Source organism: Ruditapes philippinarum, unplaced genomic scaffold, assembly GCF_026571515.1.
Source record: "Ruditapes philippinarum isolate M1 unplaced genomic scaffold, ASM2657151v2 ctg3933_1_1_1_1, whole genome shotgun sequence".
Taxonomy (NCBI): Eukaryota; Metazoa; Mollusca; class Bivalvia; order Venerida; family Veneridae; genus Ruditapes; species Ruditapes philippinarum.
The window spans coordinates 178,246-196,957 of NW_026858416.1; the positions used below are offsets into that span (position 1 = coordinate 178,246).

Consider the following 18,712-nt stretch of genomic DNA (forward strand, 5'->3'; position numbering starts at 1 on the left):
TATACAAACATTTACATTCTTATCAGACATTCGTTGTGGATGGTATCTCATTGAATCTTTAAAATCCTGAAGTCATGGAACTAATCTACGACGGTAAGATTACTATATTGTTTTAAAAATGCATTTGGTTCTCTTAAATTCTACAATTACAAAGATATTATTCATTAGAAACTTCATCAAAAGTTAAAGTCAATAATTTTGCAAGTAATAACCATAAATGTTTTCTTGTTAATTTAGAATAACATGTCTTAAGAGCTTAATAACTTTTTTTTATTTCATTTTATTTAACATTCATAAAATCAAGCTATCTTAAACAAAATACGATTACAAAATACATGTATCAACAATTTGAGCAACATTTTACACATTTTATTGCAATTTATTTCTTTTACAATTCTAATAAGGTCAGTTACTTTACATAAATGCATATCAAACCGTGTACTCATGCATTTGTAAGTATTTGAAACAAAACCGGTCTTTAGATACCTAAAAATTGAGAATCCCTAAAGAAAGCCTAACACGGCAAAATTGAAAATGTTGTAGGCTCAGTTTGATTGAGCCTGTTCAAGGACGGTACTATCAAGTGCAAATTACTGTTCAAGCCCTCTAGCACCGGCTTATGCAGCATACAACATGAACTGGAACAATTTGGAATTTTGAAAGACCCGCAGATGTGTTCATATGGAGGTTTTCATGGAACCTTCAATGTGACACTTAAGTGACATATCATTCCATTAAAAGCGGCATATGGTCCAAACGTAAAGGAAATGCGTGTGCCCTAAACGAGATAACAATGGGCGGAACTAAATTAAATAAAATGGAATTTTTAAAGGGGATTAGAGGTTATAAAACTCTTAAACTCTTAACACTTAATGAAATAAATTATGCGTGCGTGTGCGCGCGTGCGTGTGTGTGAAATGCACAATAATACACAATTTATATTAATGTAAATACACAAAAGGCTTTGGCCAAAAGTTATAACAACATTATCGGAGGCCCTCCCCTAAAATGCTGACTGTAATCTTATTTAAAAGTAGATGTGAAAAAGCCTATGCAAAGTATTACTTATTATAATTATTTAAATAAGAGAATAAAAATATTGATTATAGACAAAAAATAACTCAAATAAATTAATACATTTTATGATGTTTAAAAACTGCACTGCCTGCTCACAACAGCAGTGCAGCAGTGTTTATTATGAATTTTGACAGTTAACGATAGTCTTATAGACCTTTTTACAGTACGTACGAATTTTCATAGCAACCGATGTTGCATTTCGCGCATGTACATTCTACGTAGAACAAAAGCGCAATAACGATAGACTACATTTTAGCGTACTTTAAGGCTTTTAAAGACGTGATTATAAGCACGGATTTATAAATGTAATACAAATCCGTGTTATAAGTTATGTCACCCAGGAAACAGAAATTTTGGGATGGATTAAAGCGGTAAATACATACAACGTGAATTGATATTTATAACAGATATACAAAATTAGCAGAAACAGAAATTTTGGGATGAATTAAAGCGGTAAGTACATACAACGTGAATTGATATTTATAACAGATATACAATATTAGCAGGACTAATAATTCAATGACCAAAAGCCCTCTGTTCAAGGTATCATTAAATGACATCTTCATCAGTAATTTAAATTGAAACAGCAGGGTGTTAAAGGTAAAATTTTAATACCCATGTATTACATAATATTACAATTGGTTTTCCTTTGAAAGTGGATTGGCAACGAATTGACACGTGACCGGTTGTTATTTGCCAGCTAGTTTACAATATCATTCAACCGGGACGTTTTAGTACCATAAAATAGTTAATCACTTAAAATTATGAAAGTTACCAGATATATACGCCTGTCTACGCTTTTTTTTCATCCCGCCCCCTTTTTGTTGTCTCAAATGGTGAAAAAAATGCCTTATTTAGGCCCCGAACACCTGTTTTGTTTGAGAAATGTTGTTTAAAAAAGTGACCAATTTTACAGCACCTTCCCCTATCCAAAAGATACATCGGGGGGTTGCCAGAAGGGGGGTGTGTCCTCTTCTGTTTGGGGTTTGAAAAGGGCGAATAATTTTCGCCAAGAAAATTTTGGACATGTAAGGGGCTAAAAATGACCCCAGACCGTTCATAAGGTAACGTGTAACCAACGCTGAAAAGCCTTTGACTTTATCTCAATCCATTGAGAAGTTGTAGCACTTTGAAATCAATTTTGATGGAAAAATAGTGATTTTGGCAATGTTGAGATGTCCCCTCGTTGCCATGGTAACAGGACATTTAAGACTGAGGATGTTGTTACAAAGGCAATGGTCCAGGCAACATTTGCGCCAAGTTTGATTGGTATTGGAGCAGATTTTATAGCTTAATAACAATTTGAATTTATATCGGGATACTTTTAAATGAAAACAGCCATTTTCCACAAAGTGTTGATGCGGTACTGGGTTTAGTTACTTTTATTTATATGTTTATTAAATTTGTGAAGTGACAAATAGTGTACGCAATCATTAAATTTTCAAAAAGACTGACTTATTGTGACCTGCTTGTGATTTTAGACCGGCTATAAATAAACTTGTATCATCTGAATGGAATGCAAATTGGGACAATGCCATTTTTAAAAATCCTAACAAACAAAACAGTGTACGTGACGTCCATTTTCATGTGTTACGAGGAAGGGGATAAAGTGTGTTATTCCACCACCCATCTTAATTACGCAAGAGTTTGAAGAAATCATTTAAATAAATGTTTGTGACTTAAAAAAATCTGTTTGGCGCACCACTGTCAAGTCAGATAAAGGATAAAATTAGGTAAACGTACTGAATACTAAAAATGCATTATCACGTGTTCCGACATATTGATTGATAATTAACTTCGATTTATATGTCATATATAATTAAATTGACTTCTTTATTTGCTAATATATAATTAATTAATTATATATTTCCACAGTTTAACAACAATTTTCTCAATGTCAGGTCCGTGATCGTAAGGGGGGGGGGGGGTTCTTAAATAATCGTCTTTCCATGGCTTTCTATGGCAATCTTGGCCACAAAGCTATAAAAGTATATTTTGTGTTGCTGTAACAGGCTATTGTATATGATTGTCTATTTTTTTCTTTCACTTGCGAATTTCTATTACATTTCTATGTAAGGCGGTGCTCTTTTTGCCCTACGCAGATTGTGCATGCGCAAGAAAATACTACTTCCGGTCAATTTTTTCATAGCAACGGATCGCGTCGTAAAAAGGTCTATAAATTCGTAAAGAATCGTAAAAAGAGAGAATCATAAAAAAGAAAATCAAAATGTTGTCGTTTCTTTAATAAAATGATGAACATGATAAAATGAAAACATTTTTTGATAACCGTATTAAAGTTTTATACAAAAAAAACTTTTTGTGCACGGAGAGGTTAGAATTCTTTAGTTTTTCAAAAGATCTAAACAAGCCATATCCTTTGATGACTATAATAAAAAAATGGCATTGAAATAGAAATGTTCAATGTCTTCTATTAAAGCACTACATTCAAAAGCTGAGTTTTGTTATACATATCGAAATTCAAACTACCACAATTATCCTTAAGAGGTGTGTGGTCATAACGAAAGACGGGAAAATGTGATTTTTATACATTTCTTTCAGTTTTCTTTTAAAATTTTATTTGATAAAGTGTCTTATTCTCTAATATATATTATTATATATTATATATCGTTACGCACATAAAGTCAACTTAAAGTTATCCAAAATTACTTCTTTTTACTGTAAATATTAATCGTATTATTTCCAGGTCAACAATTACGAAAAGAACGAAGCTGCGCAAAATGCCATAAAGTGGAGCCAGTAGAAACGTTCAATGATCTGGAACCCGGTGATCATATTTCAATGAAAGGTGATATGTTTTCCAAAACAAAAACACGTAATGTAACAAAATATCTATATACCCACCATGCTATCGTTAATGAAGTACGAGAGACGACAGATGACGGAAAAGGGGCCATCGTTCAGGTTTACCATGTCATGCCTCCTGCGCCTGAAGGTGACAATAACCAAGGCAGTAAGTGTGTGCGGAAAGAAAAGAAAGCTCTTAATATAAATACTGACAATATAAAAAAAATTTCATATCATGAACCTTTTTACGAGAAAAATGAAATAAAAGATAGGGCTGAACAATTTTACTCCAATGGATTAATTGAGAACGAATTTATTCCTGATGGTTACCAGGTAATTACAAACAACTGCGAACATTTCTGTCATTTTTGCAGTACGCGTGATTGGAGAAGTAACCAGGCTTCACGTTTATCAGATGGTTGTAGATATGTCATTGAGAGTGTATTTTTAAGTGGTCCTAAGTTTATAAGGATTTTGTTGAAGATTCTGATTTTGAGCACAGATGATTTTATGAGAAATGTTTACATAGCCGGGGGTGTACTTGCTTTTCTTCTATCGGTTTATTTACTTTTGGTAATAATGTTGAATAACCATTGTGCATTTTTCTTTTGTTATTCAACAAGAGAATGTTGTTGTTTTAGACTCTCTTCTAATTGTTGCACAGATTATCCTCTGTGCATTTGCCTTAAATGTTCCTGTAGCCATGAATATTCATCAATGAATTGCAGTCGACGTTGTCGTGTCAGTTGTTGCCAACTAAAAAAAGACGAACAATGGTATTGCAAAATTTGTCATAACAAAACGAAATGCCTGAGGTGGTACCAATTTTTGGTGACTTTATTTTGTCAAGGGTTAGGCTACGCCTTAATGGTCTTTATGATAATATTATATAGAAATATATCAAATGGCACAATAATTGGTGTGGGTGTGGGCATCAGCATTTTGACCATAATTTTGTACATTTTACTTCCACCATGTTTTCTCTGAAGATGTTGTTGTTAAAAGTGTCGCTGTTAGGGATTTTATAGGATTTGAAGTCTCCATCACAAAAGCTTAAAAGTTGCCTACCTTAACAGTGTTGGTGCAACATGAAGCTCAATCAAACAAATTTAATTTAAATGTTGCTGCTGACGTATAACAACTTTATTTAAGAACATATGTATATGCTAGATGTAAATATACGCCCCATTCGCCATCTTAGTTTTGTTGTATTTAATACTCTGTCGCTCGCATCGAATCAAGCACTTTTTGTAAGAAAAATGTTAATTAAACCGATGTTAGGGGTCACAGGAGATGTTTTGTAGTATTTCATGAATTAATCAAGTCAAACTGGCTCAGAAATTTTCGTATATATCCGTATATTTCTAATCGTTTTTCGATCTAAATTACTGCCTTTGTCTTTACATATAAATTCAAAAATGCAAGGAGAATTTTTTACAGGGATGCGCTTAAATTGAATGCTCATATGCACCTTTTAATGGAAACATATTTACTCAGATTCATTTAAGTTCAATTTATATTTTTTGTGTGCGAGTTTGTATAAATTGTCGAGCGGTCTCTGTCTTTAATTATATCAACTTTATAAGCAAAATGTAAGAACAGGCTCAATCAAACCGAGCCTACAACATTTTCAATTTTGCCGTGTTGGGCTTTCTTTAGGGATTCTGTATGTATCTATTTTTTGTTAATAAAATTATGTTTTCTTTTGATATGATATCATTATTGAAAAATACGATAAATTGTATTGACAGGAATATAACAGTGCGATCAGAAAATTCAATGCTGACATTTAATCTCTGAAACAGAATTTTCACGACAAACCTAACAACAAGTAGTTCTCAAAACAGCTTAAAACAAGCCATGGTAAAGAAAGAAATATTTTTATTTTGTTACAAGAATCAAACAAATTACAACGCATTCAAAGTTTAAAAGTAGCGTTGGCTTATAGAATTGTCAAATCACCAATTACGCGGATGAATATGAAAATGCTATTTTTAGCGATGTCGATTACCGAATACCTCAGAGCGTTTTACGCTGTCGAGTAGTGGAATATATACATGTCGGACTGTTTTGGTCAATTTTAGACAACAGGTATATCGTGAAGAAAATACCTCGAAATTAATAAGGATTACCATGGAGCTAAATATAAGATTTATATATCTGTGGGAATGCATATTCTAAAATTAGAATTATTTGATTTTATTCAGGCTGTTTTCGTTAAACATTTTCGTGGTTCAAGGGTAACGCGCTCGGTTAGGGTACGAGAGGTCTGGGGTTCAAATCCCAGTCGAGGCAACTTTTTTATTAAGGAAGTAGCCATGATATGCAAGGATAAAAGGATAAAGTGTGGCTGTCAAAAACAATAACATAACATAAATGAATTTTGATGCAACCCTAGTCATGCATAGTTCCGTATGTATCAAACTCAAACTGTTAAAGTTAAAAAATCCAAACGCAGTCGCTGCATCTCGGTGCCATGCAAGGTGAATTATAGTATAAAAAATAAACTAATACAGTAAAATACATACAGATATACAGTACGATTTAGATTGCAAAGATCAGAAAATACAACAGAGCTTGCAGCCCTTTCATTTAAAAATGTAACAGATCAAAAAGTATTTGCATCATTTCCAATCTGTAATTTCCATTTCTTTTAAAAGCTACTTGACAGTTCATACAATGATTGATTGTATGTATAAACAAACATTGATGATCATTTAAACAGCTACTCGATAGGTCACACAATGATTATATGTATAAACAACACCGATAGTCTTTTAAAAGCTACTCGATAGGTGACAAAATGATTTAATGTACATGTATAAACAATATTGGTGATCGTTTAAAAAAGCTACTAGACAAGTGACACAATGATAATATGTCTAAACAACATACAATTTGATTGTCAAAGATACTCGACATGTGACAAAAAAGTATTGATGAGTAGCTTCGAATTCCACCAAATGACAATTTACTCGACAGGTGAAAAAAATAGTATGAATAAACAAGCTTGTGTATGGACGTCATGTTCGAGAACCTCTACTCTCTTAGTCATTGCACTAAGGAAACTTACTTTCATTTCATTCATTTTATCTTCGATAATTTTCTTTATGAAAGTGGTATCATCTTTTGATAGGAGTGTTGATAATTGAAAACTGATGTCTGCCAACTGCTTTTCAAATTTTGTTTCGTATAAAGTTTCCTTTAAACATGCAGAAGTAATATACACCGAGCTGTCGTCCATAATGCAATTATTTTTGGGCGTGCTATTAGATTGAGGATTTGGATTTCTGTGCTTTACTTTTTAGTTTTAGTCTTTTTACCTTTTTGTTTAAAAAGTGGGTAAACAGGTTGATTGTCAATATTGTCACTGGTATCTAATTCACTAGCAGTTGAAGAGCGTTTTCTTGCTTACATTTGAGCTCATCGTGATACATGAATAATTTCAACATAAATCTTCCATAAATATATAAATATCACACTGTTCAACAAAAGCATATTAAAGCCGATAGCGGCTCAGTCATGCGTGGCCGCAAATTTTGTCAGGGACAGTAGACCCTCAGGCTATTTTACGCTCACAAATTGCTCACAAAAAGTCTCTCCACACATTCAAATTCTAAAAGTTCAAGATAACCTCTTTATGCAACATTCAAATTCAAACTTACATATTTTAATAAAATTCAATATCCTTCATTCATGAATGCAACAGTAACTCAATTATACGAATTTAACATTTACATCGCTATAAAAATCGTGAAAGCTTTTAGCCAAAATACAACATTGTTTTGTTTACATTTAACCGGCAGTCACCACCTTTAAACCGAATAGATAAAATATTACCACACATTGATGGACAAAAGATTACTTCACATTGATGGACAAAAGATGACCTGACATTGATGGACAAAAGATTACCTGTCATTGATGGACAAAAGATAACCCAACATCGATGGACAAAAGATTACTTCACATCGATGGACAAAAGATTACTTCACATCGATGGACAAAAGAAAAACCCACATCGATGGACAAAAGATAACCCTACATCGATGGACAAAAGATAACCCCACATCGATGGACAAAAGATTACTTCACATCGATGGACAAAAGATAGCTTCGCATCGATGGAAAAAAGATAACCTCCCATTGATTGACAAAAGATAACCACACATTGATGGACAAAAGATTACCTCGCATTGATGGAAAAAAGATAACCTCACATTGATTGACAAAAGATAACCTCACATTGATTGACAAAAGATAACATCACATTGATGGACAAAAGATTACTTCACATTGATGGACAAAAGATAGTAGTTTAACCATAGAATTTATTTTAACAACACTGATTGTAATAGACTCTCTGGCCTAGAGGATGTTGTTGATGACTGTCACCCAATAAATCGGAGTTCAAAACTAGCGTATGACATGTATTATTTTGTTTTCTTTTTTTTGTCTTTTAATCATGCATAATGTACTGGTAATAAAATCAAAACTAAAACAAACTGAAAAAATAAAATGAATAGATCAACATATTTTTATTTGAATGAAAATGTAGATATTCTGTGTCTGTGTACAGTGAATTTTAAGCTACAATAACTGCTTGTTGTCCATTTTCAGCATCAATTAACATAGAATATGTTTTAAAAAGGATAGCACTTTCTTGAAGCGATAATAACTTAATCCAATATTTAATCATAATTATTTTCCGTTGAAAATACCCTTCATATGTCTTCACTTTCAAGTAAAAGTATTTTATAGAAGCTAGTAAAAAAAGCAATTTCTTTCTTTTGAGTCACATTTTCCCTATTTTTGGCAATGCAACAGAATAATAATTGTTCGTGTATTGCTGAAGCATGGTTCCCAGTAAAGGTTTTACTTAGAAGAAATACTAGTTTGATGTTTACTATTGTTTGTAGAATATTCCACGGCAGATAATATGATTATACAAGCACATGTGCATCCTTTATGAAAATATTTTTGATATTCACGTGACTTACCAAAATATATTCTGAAAAAAAATATGTTTATCTCTTACATAGAAATACATTTCCGAATAATAATTGTGGCTTTTTATGATCTAGAATTGCTTTTATATTTATATGACTGTAATACAATTATCTAATAGTATCCGTCTGCTTTCGGCAATTCTGGGAATCTATTTCTATGCAATATATTCTATCTTGATTATTTAATAGTTTCCTGAACTAACTCCCGCGTAATAATAGATATCTTAATTCATAAAGTGCTATAAATAAAAGCTTTGACATTTTAGGTTGTCTGGCAGAAAGACTTAAGAAGTTTGACTAAAATGTATACACGTTGTAAAATTATTGATATTGATCACGAGCTATTTTGACTTTGCAACACATTTTAAACACGATATTTTTATTTTGTTTTATGGTTTGTTCTTGCTAAAACAGGCATTTGCTATCATCATTCATACAACATCATCTTATATTGCCACATTATTATTGTATCAGGTGGCAATAACATATTATATACGAATGCTAACCAAGATTACATATTTTCATACATAAGTTATTGTGGCGAGAGGTGTTTAGAATTTCTCTATTTATACAAAACATTTTTTTAAGAGAAATGTTCATGCAATAAATGAGCCGAGCCATGACAAAACCAACATAATGGGTTTGCGACCAGCATGTATTCAGGCCAGCCTGCTCTGATCAGGATCCATGCTGTTCGCTATCAGTTTCTTTATTTGTTATAGAGTTTGTAAGTGAACAGCATGGATCCTGGTCAGACTGTGCGGATGCGCAAGCTGATCTGGATCCATGCTGGTCGCAAACGCTTTATGTCGGTTTTGTCATGGCGCGGCTCAAATAACATAAGCTTGAACATTTTATAAAATACAAACTTTAAAAGAGATATTTTAAAATAATTGTTATAGGCGCTCCAAAACAAACAACGTTTTAACAACGTTTTAAGACATTATACAATTATTGTCGATATTAATAAAATGCGTATATACATGTAAATGTCTTACTGCTGTATACCTTTTTCAATACATATATTTATTTATTTATTATTTATTTATTTATTTATTTATTTATTTATTTATTTATTTTTTTATTTATTTACGAGGGACGGACCAGAAAATATCCGGACTTTTCATGCTCCTCTCTTTCCCATGCAGCTATATACACACATTATATATTGGTGAAAACTACATTCATTCGCCAATAACGTGGTCAGTTTATTTTCAATGATAGTTGTGTATACACAGTATTTTGCCCTCTGATATATGATAGGTGTTTCGTCTATCATGGACTCTTTGTAACGCTCTGTAATAAAGTTTCTGGTTGCAGAAGGTGAAAAGCCCTGCCACATCTTTCAGAGGCTTAAAAAAAGATTTTCTGATAAAAATGTATCACATTCAACCTTCTACAACTGGGTTTCTCAGTTTCGCGAAGGCAGAACATGTGTTTGTGACAGGCCTAGGACTAGGCGGCCAGCTGAGGCGGTGACCCCAAAAGTGGTAGCAAATGTTAAAGCTTTTGTCAACAAAAATCGTCGAGTAACTTCGGAGGAGGTAGCCAACAAGTTTAGCATCGGTAAGGCATCGGCACACAAGTTTTACACGAACACCTAGGCATGAGCAAGGTAAGTGCCAGGTGGGTGCCTAGACAGCTGTCCGCAGATCAAAAGGCAACCCGAGTAACCAATGCAAAAGAACATTTAAGTCGTTTTAATCGTGAAGGAGATAAGTTTTTGAACCGGATTATCACTGGAGATGAGATGTGGGTTCATTATTCCGAACCTGAGTCAAAAGCTCAGTCAAAGCAGTGGAAACGAGCCAGTTCCTCACCTCCTAAAAAGTTTAAGCTGTCTCCTTCAGCTGGCAAAGTCATGCGTGTTGCCTTTTGGGATTCACGAGGAATGATACATACTCTTGTCATGCCAAAAGGTCAAACTGTCACCGCCAAGTACTATTCTGAAGTAATTCTGAAAAATCTCAAAGAAAAGCTGAAGCAAATGCGTCCCAGGTTAGCACAGAAAATGTCCTCCTTCTTCACGATAACGCCCCCTCCCATACCGCCGCAGCTACTGTGGAGGTTATCAACTCCAAATGGCAATTGTTGCCTCACCCTCCTTTTAGCCCAGACCTCACCCCCTGTGACATTAATTTGTTTCCAGAACTGAAAAAATTGCTTGCTGGAAAGAAATATAAGACCAGGGCGGCTTTGATATCTGCTGTTACACAGTACCTAAAACATAAGTCTACGTCATGGTTCACAGCGGGAATACAAAAGCTCCCACGAAGATGGCAAAAGTGCGTAGACGTAGGTGGAGAATATTTTGAAAAAGAGTAGAAAGATTTTTTTTTAAATGTTGAATGGTTTTCGAGAACGAGTCAAAAGTCCGGTATTTTCTGACTTCCCCTCGTATTTATTTATTATGTCGAGGAAATGCTGTAAAGTTCATAATTAAGAATAATGATGATGGTTACTAAATCACCGTAGGGAACGTGTTACAGTATCGCGCTTTCTGGTAACAGTATAGAATTTTCAAGATGGAGGATTATTTGTGGCGAAGACAGGTAGGTGATTTTATTCCGGTCCATACTACAAATAGTTGAGTTTCTAAGGGATTTGCTTGTACTTTGCTTGTAAGGAACTGGATCCGGTATCTAGTGATATATTTCTTCAGACCCTGCACCGCAGATTGTTCTCTATATTCCCTCATAAATATGCAGATTTGACAGTTTGAAAATTTGAATCGAGAGACCAACGCATTTTTCTCCAATTCCGACATTATTTAAGCATGCCTACAAAAAGTAAACCTACAAAACATTAGTCCTTTGTGTTTAGAAACGTTTATAAAAGTAAATGACCAGTTGAACCTATTTTCCTGTTCGTTAAATGCGTTTAACGAGCGAGGTGAGTTTTGCAGGGTTACAGTGTAGACCGAGCGACTTTTGATCCGATTTTGTTACAGTATATATACCAGATTTCGGTTACAGTTACATGCCAAATACAAATAAAGTTTGAGAATCCAACCCATATTTCTATCTAATACATTCTTGAAAGTTATATTATTGTCATTTTTTCTTCAGCAGAAAAGTTACAGTTTGAAACACACATTATAATGCATATTAGTTTACAATAGAGAAAAGGAAAATACAACACGGCAAAATTGAAAATGTTGCAGACTCGATTTGTTTGAGTCTGTTCATAACTGCAAGCTACCGTCCACGCCTCCTAGCACCAGCTTTAGCAGAATTTAACATGAACTGGTAAACTTAAGAATTATTTTAACATCTGTCGATGTGTTCATATGGCGGCTATCATGGAACCTTCATTGTGACACATTAGTTACCCACATTAGTGTCAGTTCATGAAAAGCGGCATATTGTCCCAAAGATTAAAAATTCCGTGTGCCCTAAACGAGAACACAATGGGTGAAACTAAATAAAATAGAATATTTGAAAGGGGATCGGAGGTTATGAAGCCTGCATACCATAGATAAGCTGTCAAAATACACGATTAAAAAAAGCAGGAAACATAACCTAAGGGTGATTAAACAGTAATCAAGTGAGAAATACTGCAACCGTAAAACTTATTTTAAGTATTTAAAAAGGATGGTTACTTTTTTTTCACCGATATTAAGGTCATGTGAAAACATTCCTGCTTAACTGAATAATAATCCTTTGTGAAACATTTCAGACAAGAGCGGGCACCTTAATAGACCGTAAATTACCTTGATAGATTCCTCATATACAAGGAATCCAACGTCATGGCGGAATTCAACCACAGAGGTAAAAGAAAGATGATTTGAAGTCGGCGACCTTAACCCGACTCTGCCACTATTATGTACCTCCATTAGGCTCTATGGAAAATATAGTGTAATTGTCTGTCCTTTTTGCTTGATATCTTTCAATATAATTTTCTCTTTCAAAAACATGAAAACTTCCGTACAGAATGTCTGTAATAAAAAAAACGACTTTTAATTCAACAATGACAAAATAATTCCCATTTCAACAAGGAAGCATTCGAAATGACGCCAAGGTCATGATTATATATTTTTTTGCAAAATGCTTTACAGCGAATGCTTTTTGGTTCGGGAGAAGAATGATTTATATTGCCTTTTTTAAAAATCTATATTTTTTGTTTTCGTATCCAAGATTGCAACCGAAACCATTTGAACAACTTTGGTAGAAATTCATGTGCATTTCATCAAATCTGGCCAAGTAGTACTGAGCGGATGTCATTGGACGCACATGTGTACAACAGACGGACGAATAGTCATCGGGCCAATAAGCTTAATTTAAAAGTCTATAATATCATTTATACATTTTACCTAGTATATATAGAAAATATCGAGGTCTAAACTGTACCCGAAATCTGGGTATAAACTGTAACAAAATCAGATAAAAAACGCTGGGTCTATGCTGTAACCCTGCACAATTCACCTCTCTCTGTACTGTTACATTGTTTATTTTTTCAAACTCATTTGACGAACAAGAAAATAGGTTCAACTGGTCATTTACTTTTATAAACGTTTCTAAACACAAAGGACTAATGTTTTGTAGGTTTACTTTTTGTAGACATGCTTAAATAATGTCGGAATTGGAGAAAAATGTGTTGGTCTCTCGATTCAAATTTTCAATCTGTCAAAACAGCACATTTATGAGACAATATATAGAGATAAAACTGCGGTGCAGGGTCTGAAGAAATATATGGCTAGATACCTGATCTAGTTCCTTATAAGCAAATTACAAAAACTGAACTACTTGTAGTATGGACCGGAATAAAATCACCTATCTGTCTTCGCCACAAATAATCCTCCATCTTGAAAAGTCTATACTGTAACCGGAAAGCGCGATACTGTAACACGTTCCCTACGGTGTAAATGTATCGCTTTCATGTATCTAAATTTATCAATCAATGTTTGAATATTTATTCCAGCAGTATTTCATTTTCATAGTTGTAAACATCATATATGTCAAAATCCTTTTTATATCTAAAGATATGTAAAACAAATTGTACCTGCAGATATACAAAACATATTTTGACACAGATATTTAGAAATATACTATCACAAAACATTTTTTTCACATATATTTAGAAATATTTTATTACTACAGATGTTCAAAAACATAGTGTTCTTTTTTAACTTTCTAAAAACATTTTGCTTTACATATATTCTAAATAGATTAATGTAACTGATTTTCGTGAAAAAACGTCTTTTCTCCTTTGGTTTGTTTTAAGAGTACATTTTGAGATCAATGATTTGTTTCCATCTCATGTATTTGATTAGAGATTATACAGACGTAATTTTCAGTTGAATGTTGTATATTTCAACTGAAAATGACGTTTGACCTTTCACATCATCTATCCGGACTGATCGAAATACATTTATAATACTGGCACGTTTGTAACGTCATTTTTCATTGGATAATCTTGACGTTTAATAGTTGTATTTTCTGATCGAAGATCAGAAAATACAAAGCTAACATTCAATCTCTTACTCAGCGGTTTCACGACAAACCTAACAACAAGTAGTTCTTTAAACAGGTTAAACCTAGCGATTTAAAAGAAATAGTTTTATTTTGTTACAAGTATCCAACAAATTACAACGCATTCAAAGTTTAAAAGTAACTTCGAGTTATAAAATTGTCAATAAATGTACATTCACAAATTACGCGGATGGATATGATTTTAATCAATGAAAATGCTATTTTAGCGATGTTGATTACCGAATACTACACAAATAAATCTGACTGTCGAGTAGTGGAATATATACATGTCGGACTGTTTTGGCGAGGAGATTTTTGCTAAATTATTTACACCAATGTTAAACAACAGGTTTATCGTGAACAAAATACCTTGAAATTGATAAGGATTACAAACCCGAAATGCAATGGAAATTCTTAATTTAGTATTACTTGATTTTATTCAGGCCCTTCGTATAACTTCTCCGTGGTGCAGGGGTAACGCGCTCGTTTAGAGTGTCAGAGGTCTGAGGTTCTAATCCCATTTAAGGCAACTATTTTTTTTTAAAGTTTCTTTGTTAAGGAAGTAGCCACGTTATGCTAGGATAAAGTGTGGCTGTCATACAAATGAACATAAATTTTTGATGCAACTCTAGTCATGCAAAATTCCGTATGTGTCAAACTCTGGTGCTCTGCAAGAAGAATTATAGTACATAAAAATAAACTTATACAGGAAAATGATACAGATATACAGTGCGATTTAGATTGCAAAGATCAGAAAATACCACAGAGCTTGCAGCCCTTTGATTTATGGCCATGTTCCTAACAATTTTATTCAAACACTATTTGTTTATCGATGATTCAGTTAAGGAATACATCCTTTAGTAATATTTTTTTTTTAATTTTATTTTAATGTGAATTTCAGCTAAAATATGATTTCTTTGTATTTACTGTAGTCAATTCAATTTTTATAATAGCACTTCTGAGCATGTTTCAAATTGTTATTACATCTTATAACTCATAAACATTAGTTTATATTTGCCGTAAATGCTGGACCGGAATATACCTTCTGCAGGACGGATCACGAACCTTGCCATAAAGCTGTTGCTGTTTTGCCATGAAGCAGTTGATGTAGCTGATTATGGAAACGTGTCACTGGACCATATACATGTATGTTGTACATTTCTTAAAAATGACCAGTCCATCCTGTCGTCTGCCGTAACATTGGTTGCTGATGCTGATTACCCGTTAGAAACAGGGTAGTAACACCAATGTATTCATTATTTTTTTTAAATACGTGAAGATGTTTCGACGAATGGGAAAGAAGTATGCATTGCAAATGGTTTCTAGTGAAAAAAGATAAAATAAAAAAAGTATAGCATAATGCACAGAGTACCGGAAGGAATCCATTATCTTACATGTTTGGAAAATCTTACACAAATCGAATTTTTGTTCTCGTATCAAAGTATACATCAATCATTGAAATATATTATTGAAAGTCGAAAGTTACAAAATTAATTAAATAAGTGTATCGGAATATCTTTTTCCTAACATTTATCCGAAATTAAACCTCCTGTATAAATTCAAGTCAAAATAGAATTTTCTAGTTTTTTATTTGCAAGTCGCTGTGCTTTAGATAACACCTACTAGCCTCCCGATACCACTTTGGCTTTAATGGTACTTAAAAAGTCCCTTTGATGATAAAACTTCACTATCATCCTGAAATAGAAGCAGTCATGCACTGTTATCTGTCTTTATGTGAATGACTTTTTTATGTAAACCGATGGTATCACTCTAGTGGAGCAGGAAAAGAAAGTATCAAACAAATTTTGGTGAAAATTTTAGTTTGGTTTAAATCTCATCTTATATCACAGGAACCTTCCAACTTTAATAAAAGTCACGTACCTTTCTGGAGATAGGTGGAAAGCTCCCTGGAATAAAATAATCATGTTATGAAGGTAGCTAATGAATGGTCGGTCAGTGGCCATATCCATTCCTTAAATAATACTATGAGATAAACCTTAAGTATATATCTGGTTGGTTGACAAAAGAATAATAATAACCTGCCTATTTTTCAAACATTATCCTGTGTTTGGTTGTTGTATGTTTCATCTTTATATCCCAGGCGTAGTTGATGTGAATTCCATCGTTAATCCAGCAGTAGAAACACTTCCCCTGTTAAACCATTATCAACTGAGAGACAACAGTTTCTTAAGAAGTTCTACCACGAGACTTATATGTAAACAAACCCAAAACACGTAAGTATCATAAATGTTGCCGCTTTTGGCCTTTTTAAGGGATTCCATCTGGTGGGGTTTTTTATCTTAAAAATACATTGAAGGTTGGTTGCATTTTAAACAAGCATTTACGTGATGATAAAAGTAAAAAAAATGTTTAATGATATCTTCTTTCAATATATAAATTCAGAAACCCATATAAGGAGCTTGGGTTAATCATATTCGATAACAAACTATATTTTAACCACCAATGAAATCGTTTTTTAAGTAAAAAATGTCGACTTTTAAATTGGTTTCAAAATAACTTAAAACGACATAATCAGACCACCTTCGACGAAGTTCAATTGTTCAATTGGAAAACTGGAATATCATCAAACAAAAACAATACTTTTGAGTGTTACGTTCTCAATGACAAGCTATAAATTAATATAAATAATGTATTATAATAGTAAATACATATGTTACTATAATATATCTACATTGTAATTAGAATATTTAGGGTATTGTTAGGACATTATGGCAAGACTTAGGTCTTTATGCAATTTCGGGCTCATTGCTGCTCGGCATTAGTTTTCCTAAATTTGCGAGTATATTAGCGCACGTGAAAACGACTCCCAGTGACTTTCGAGATTGTTTCTGTTGTTGAAAGAACTGAAGTAACTTGCACACACAATTTTAGGTTTAAGACAGCAACAAAAATTTAAAAAAAATAGTGTAGATTTAGAGCTCAATCTCCAAATAGAAGACAATGTGCAACAAGGAAGTACTTGAACCGTCAGCAAGAAGGCACATTTAGTCTTTAAGTACAGCTAGATACTTTAAAGCACAAAGCTTCAAAAGAAAAACAGGCACTTAACGTTATTCTCACACACACAGAACAATTATCAATATGAACAATATTAAAACTTTATTTTGTGTTATCCTTTTTTTAAAAGATAAGCGAAGGTTTCTTGCTAATTTGGATATTACTCCGATTGTCGGTACAGACTTGAATATCTATGATAACAGTTTACAACGGTAACGAGGCTCTGTCGAGATTCCGCTTAACAGTTACCCGATAGCTAGATATTCCCGTCTGTTACGACAGCTGGCGTTCTTGCATATTAATCACATATCGGAAAGAAATTAGGAAAGCTTATATTATCATTAATCAGTCTTTTCATATAGCAGAGTATGATATTACAACTTAATTCAAAACGGCAAATTGACGTCATCACAAGAACGCAATTCTTCATAGAAGGCGCGCGGGAATGACGTCATTTACACAATCGCATCTTCTCGGCTTTTCCCCGTCAATCTTCTTCGTCTTTTCTATAACTGGGATGGGGTAATGAAACGGTTTATTATTTGACATCAGTATATTAGCATATATGGAAACAAGTTTTTTTGTAGGATTAGCTATCATGTATTTTTTAAAAGAAACGAAATGTTGTAAACAGTAGACTAGTAATAGTCCTACCTTTTTCCATCATGATTGCATGAAATGTTTAAACAGTCATGTTAAGAAGTAAAAGAAAAAAAAACGAAAAAAGAGCCTCTAAAACTTTTAAAAATTTTTGTACACCAAAGCAGTTTAGTTGATTGCAGACAAATTAAGTATTTCTGAATGCCATTTTGATACCATTTTAGACATTTTTTGTCAATAAAATATCCAAAATAGTATTATGAAATACTTTTTTCAGTAAAATACATAAACAAAACACTCATTATATTCAAGGTGGTTGAAATTAAAAACAATATTTCTTAAAATGCTCTGCAAAACACAAATTTATACTCATACAGCTTTTGCTTTTGACTCAATGTACTTAAAATAAGTTTATTTTTAACCTTTTTCGAATTGGCCGGTTCATTGAGAATGTTTTATTCAATTGAATTGTATTTTAGACCTTTGCACAACGTAACAAAAGGCTTTTTTATTATAATTTGCATGGTGGTTGGGAATAAATATGTCATTATGTGAATTAATTCTTAAATTGTGAATTGCATTGTCAGAAAAGGGCAAAATTGCATAAACCTGATCAATTAAATCTGAAATATCGCTGATCATATTACACGGCTTTTGTGGATAGAAAAAATTGTAGTGATTACGCGAATAGAGACAATAACGGCAGGGTTCGCCACAGTAATTCGACTAAAC

The 18,712-nt window shown here is 33.1% G+C and overlaps 1 protein-coding gene across 1 annotated transcript; it reads left to right on the forward strand.

Annotated features, from left to right (window-relative positions):
- LOC132753143 (uncharacterized) lies at nucleotides 1-4,869 on the forward strand. Its single transcript, XM_060743585.1, has 2 exons — nucleotides 1-93; nucleotides 3,782-4,869. The coding sequence occupies exons 1-2, from the start codon at nucleotides 75-77 to the stop codon at nucleotides 4,867-4,869; spliced, it is 1,107 nt and encodes a 368-aa protein (XP_060599568.1). The 5' UTR covers nucleotides 1-74.
- Nucleotides 4,870-18,712: the final 13,843 nt, after the last annotated feature.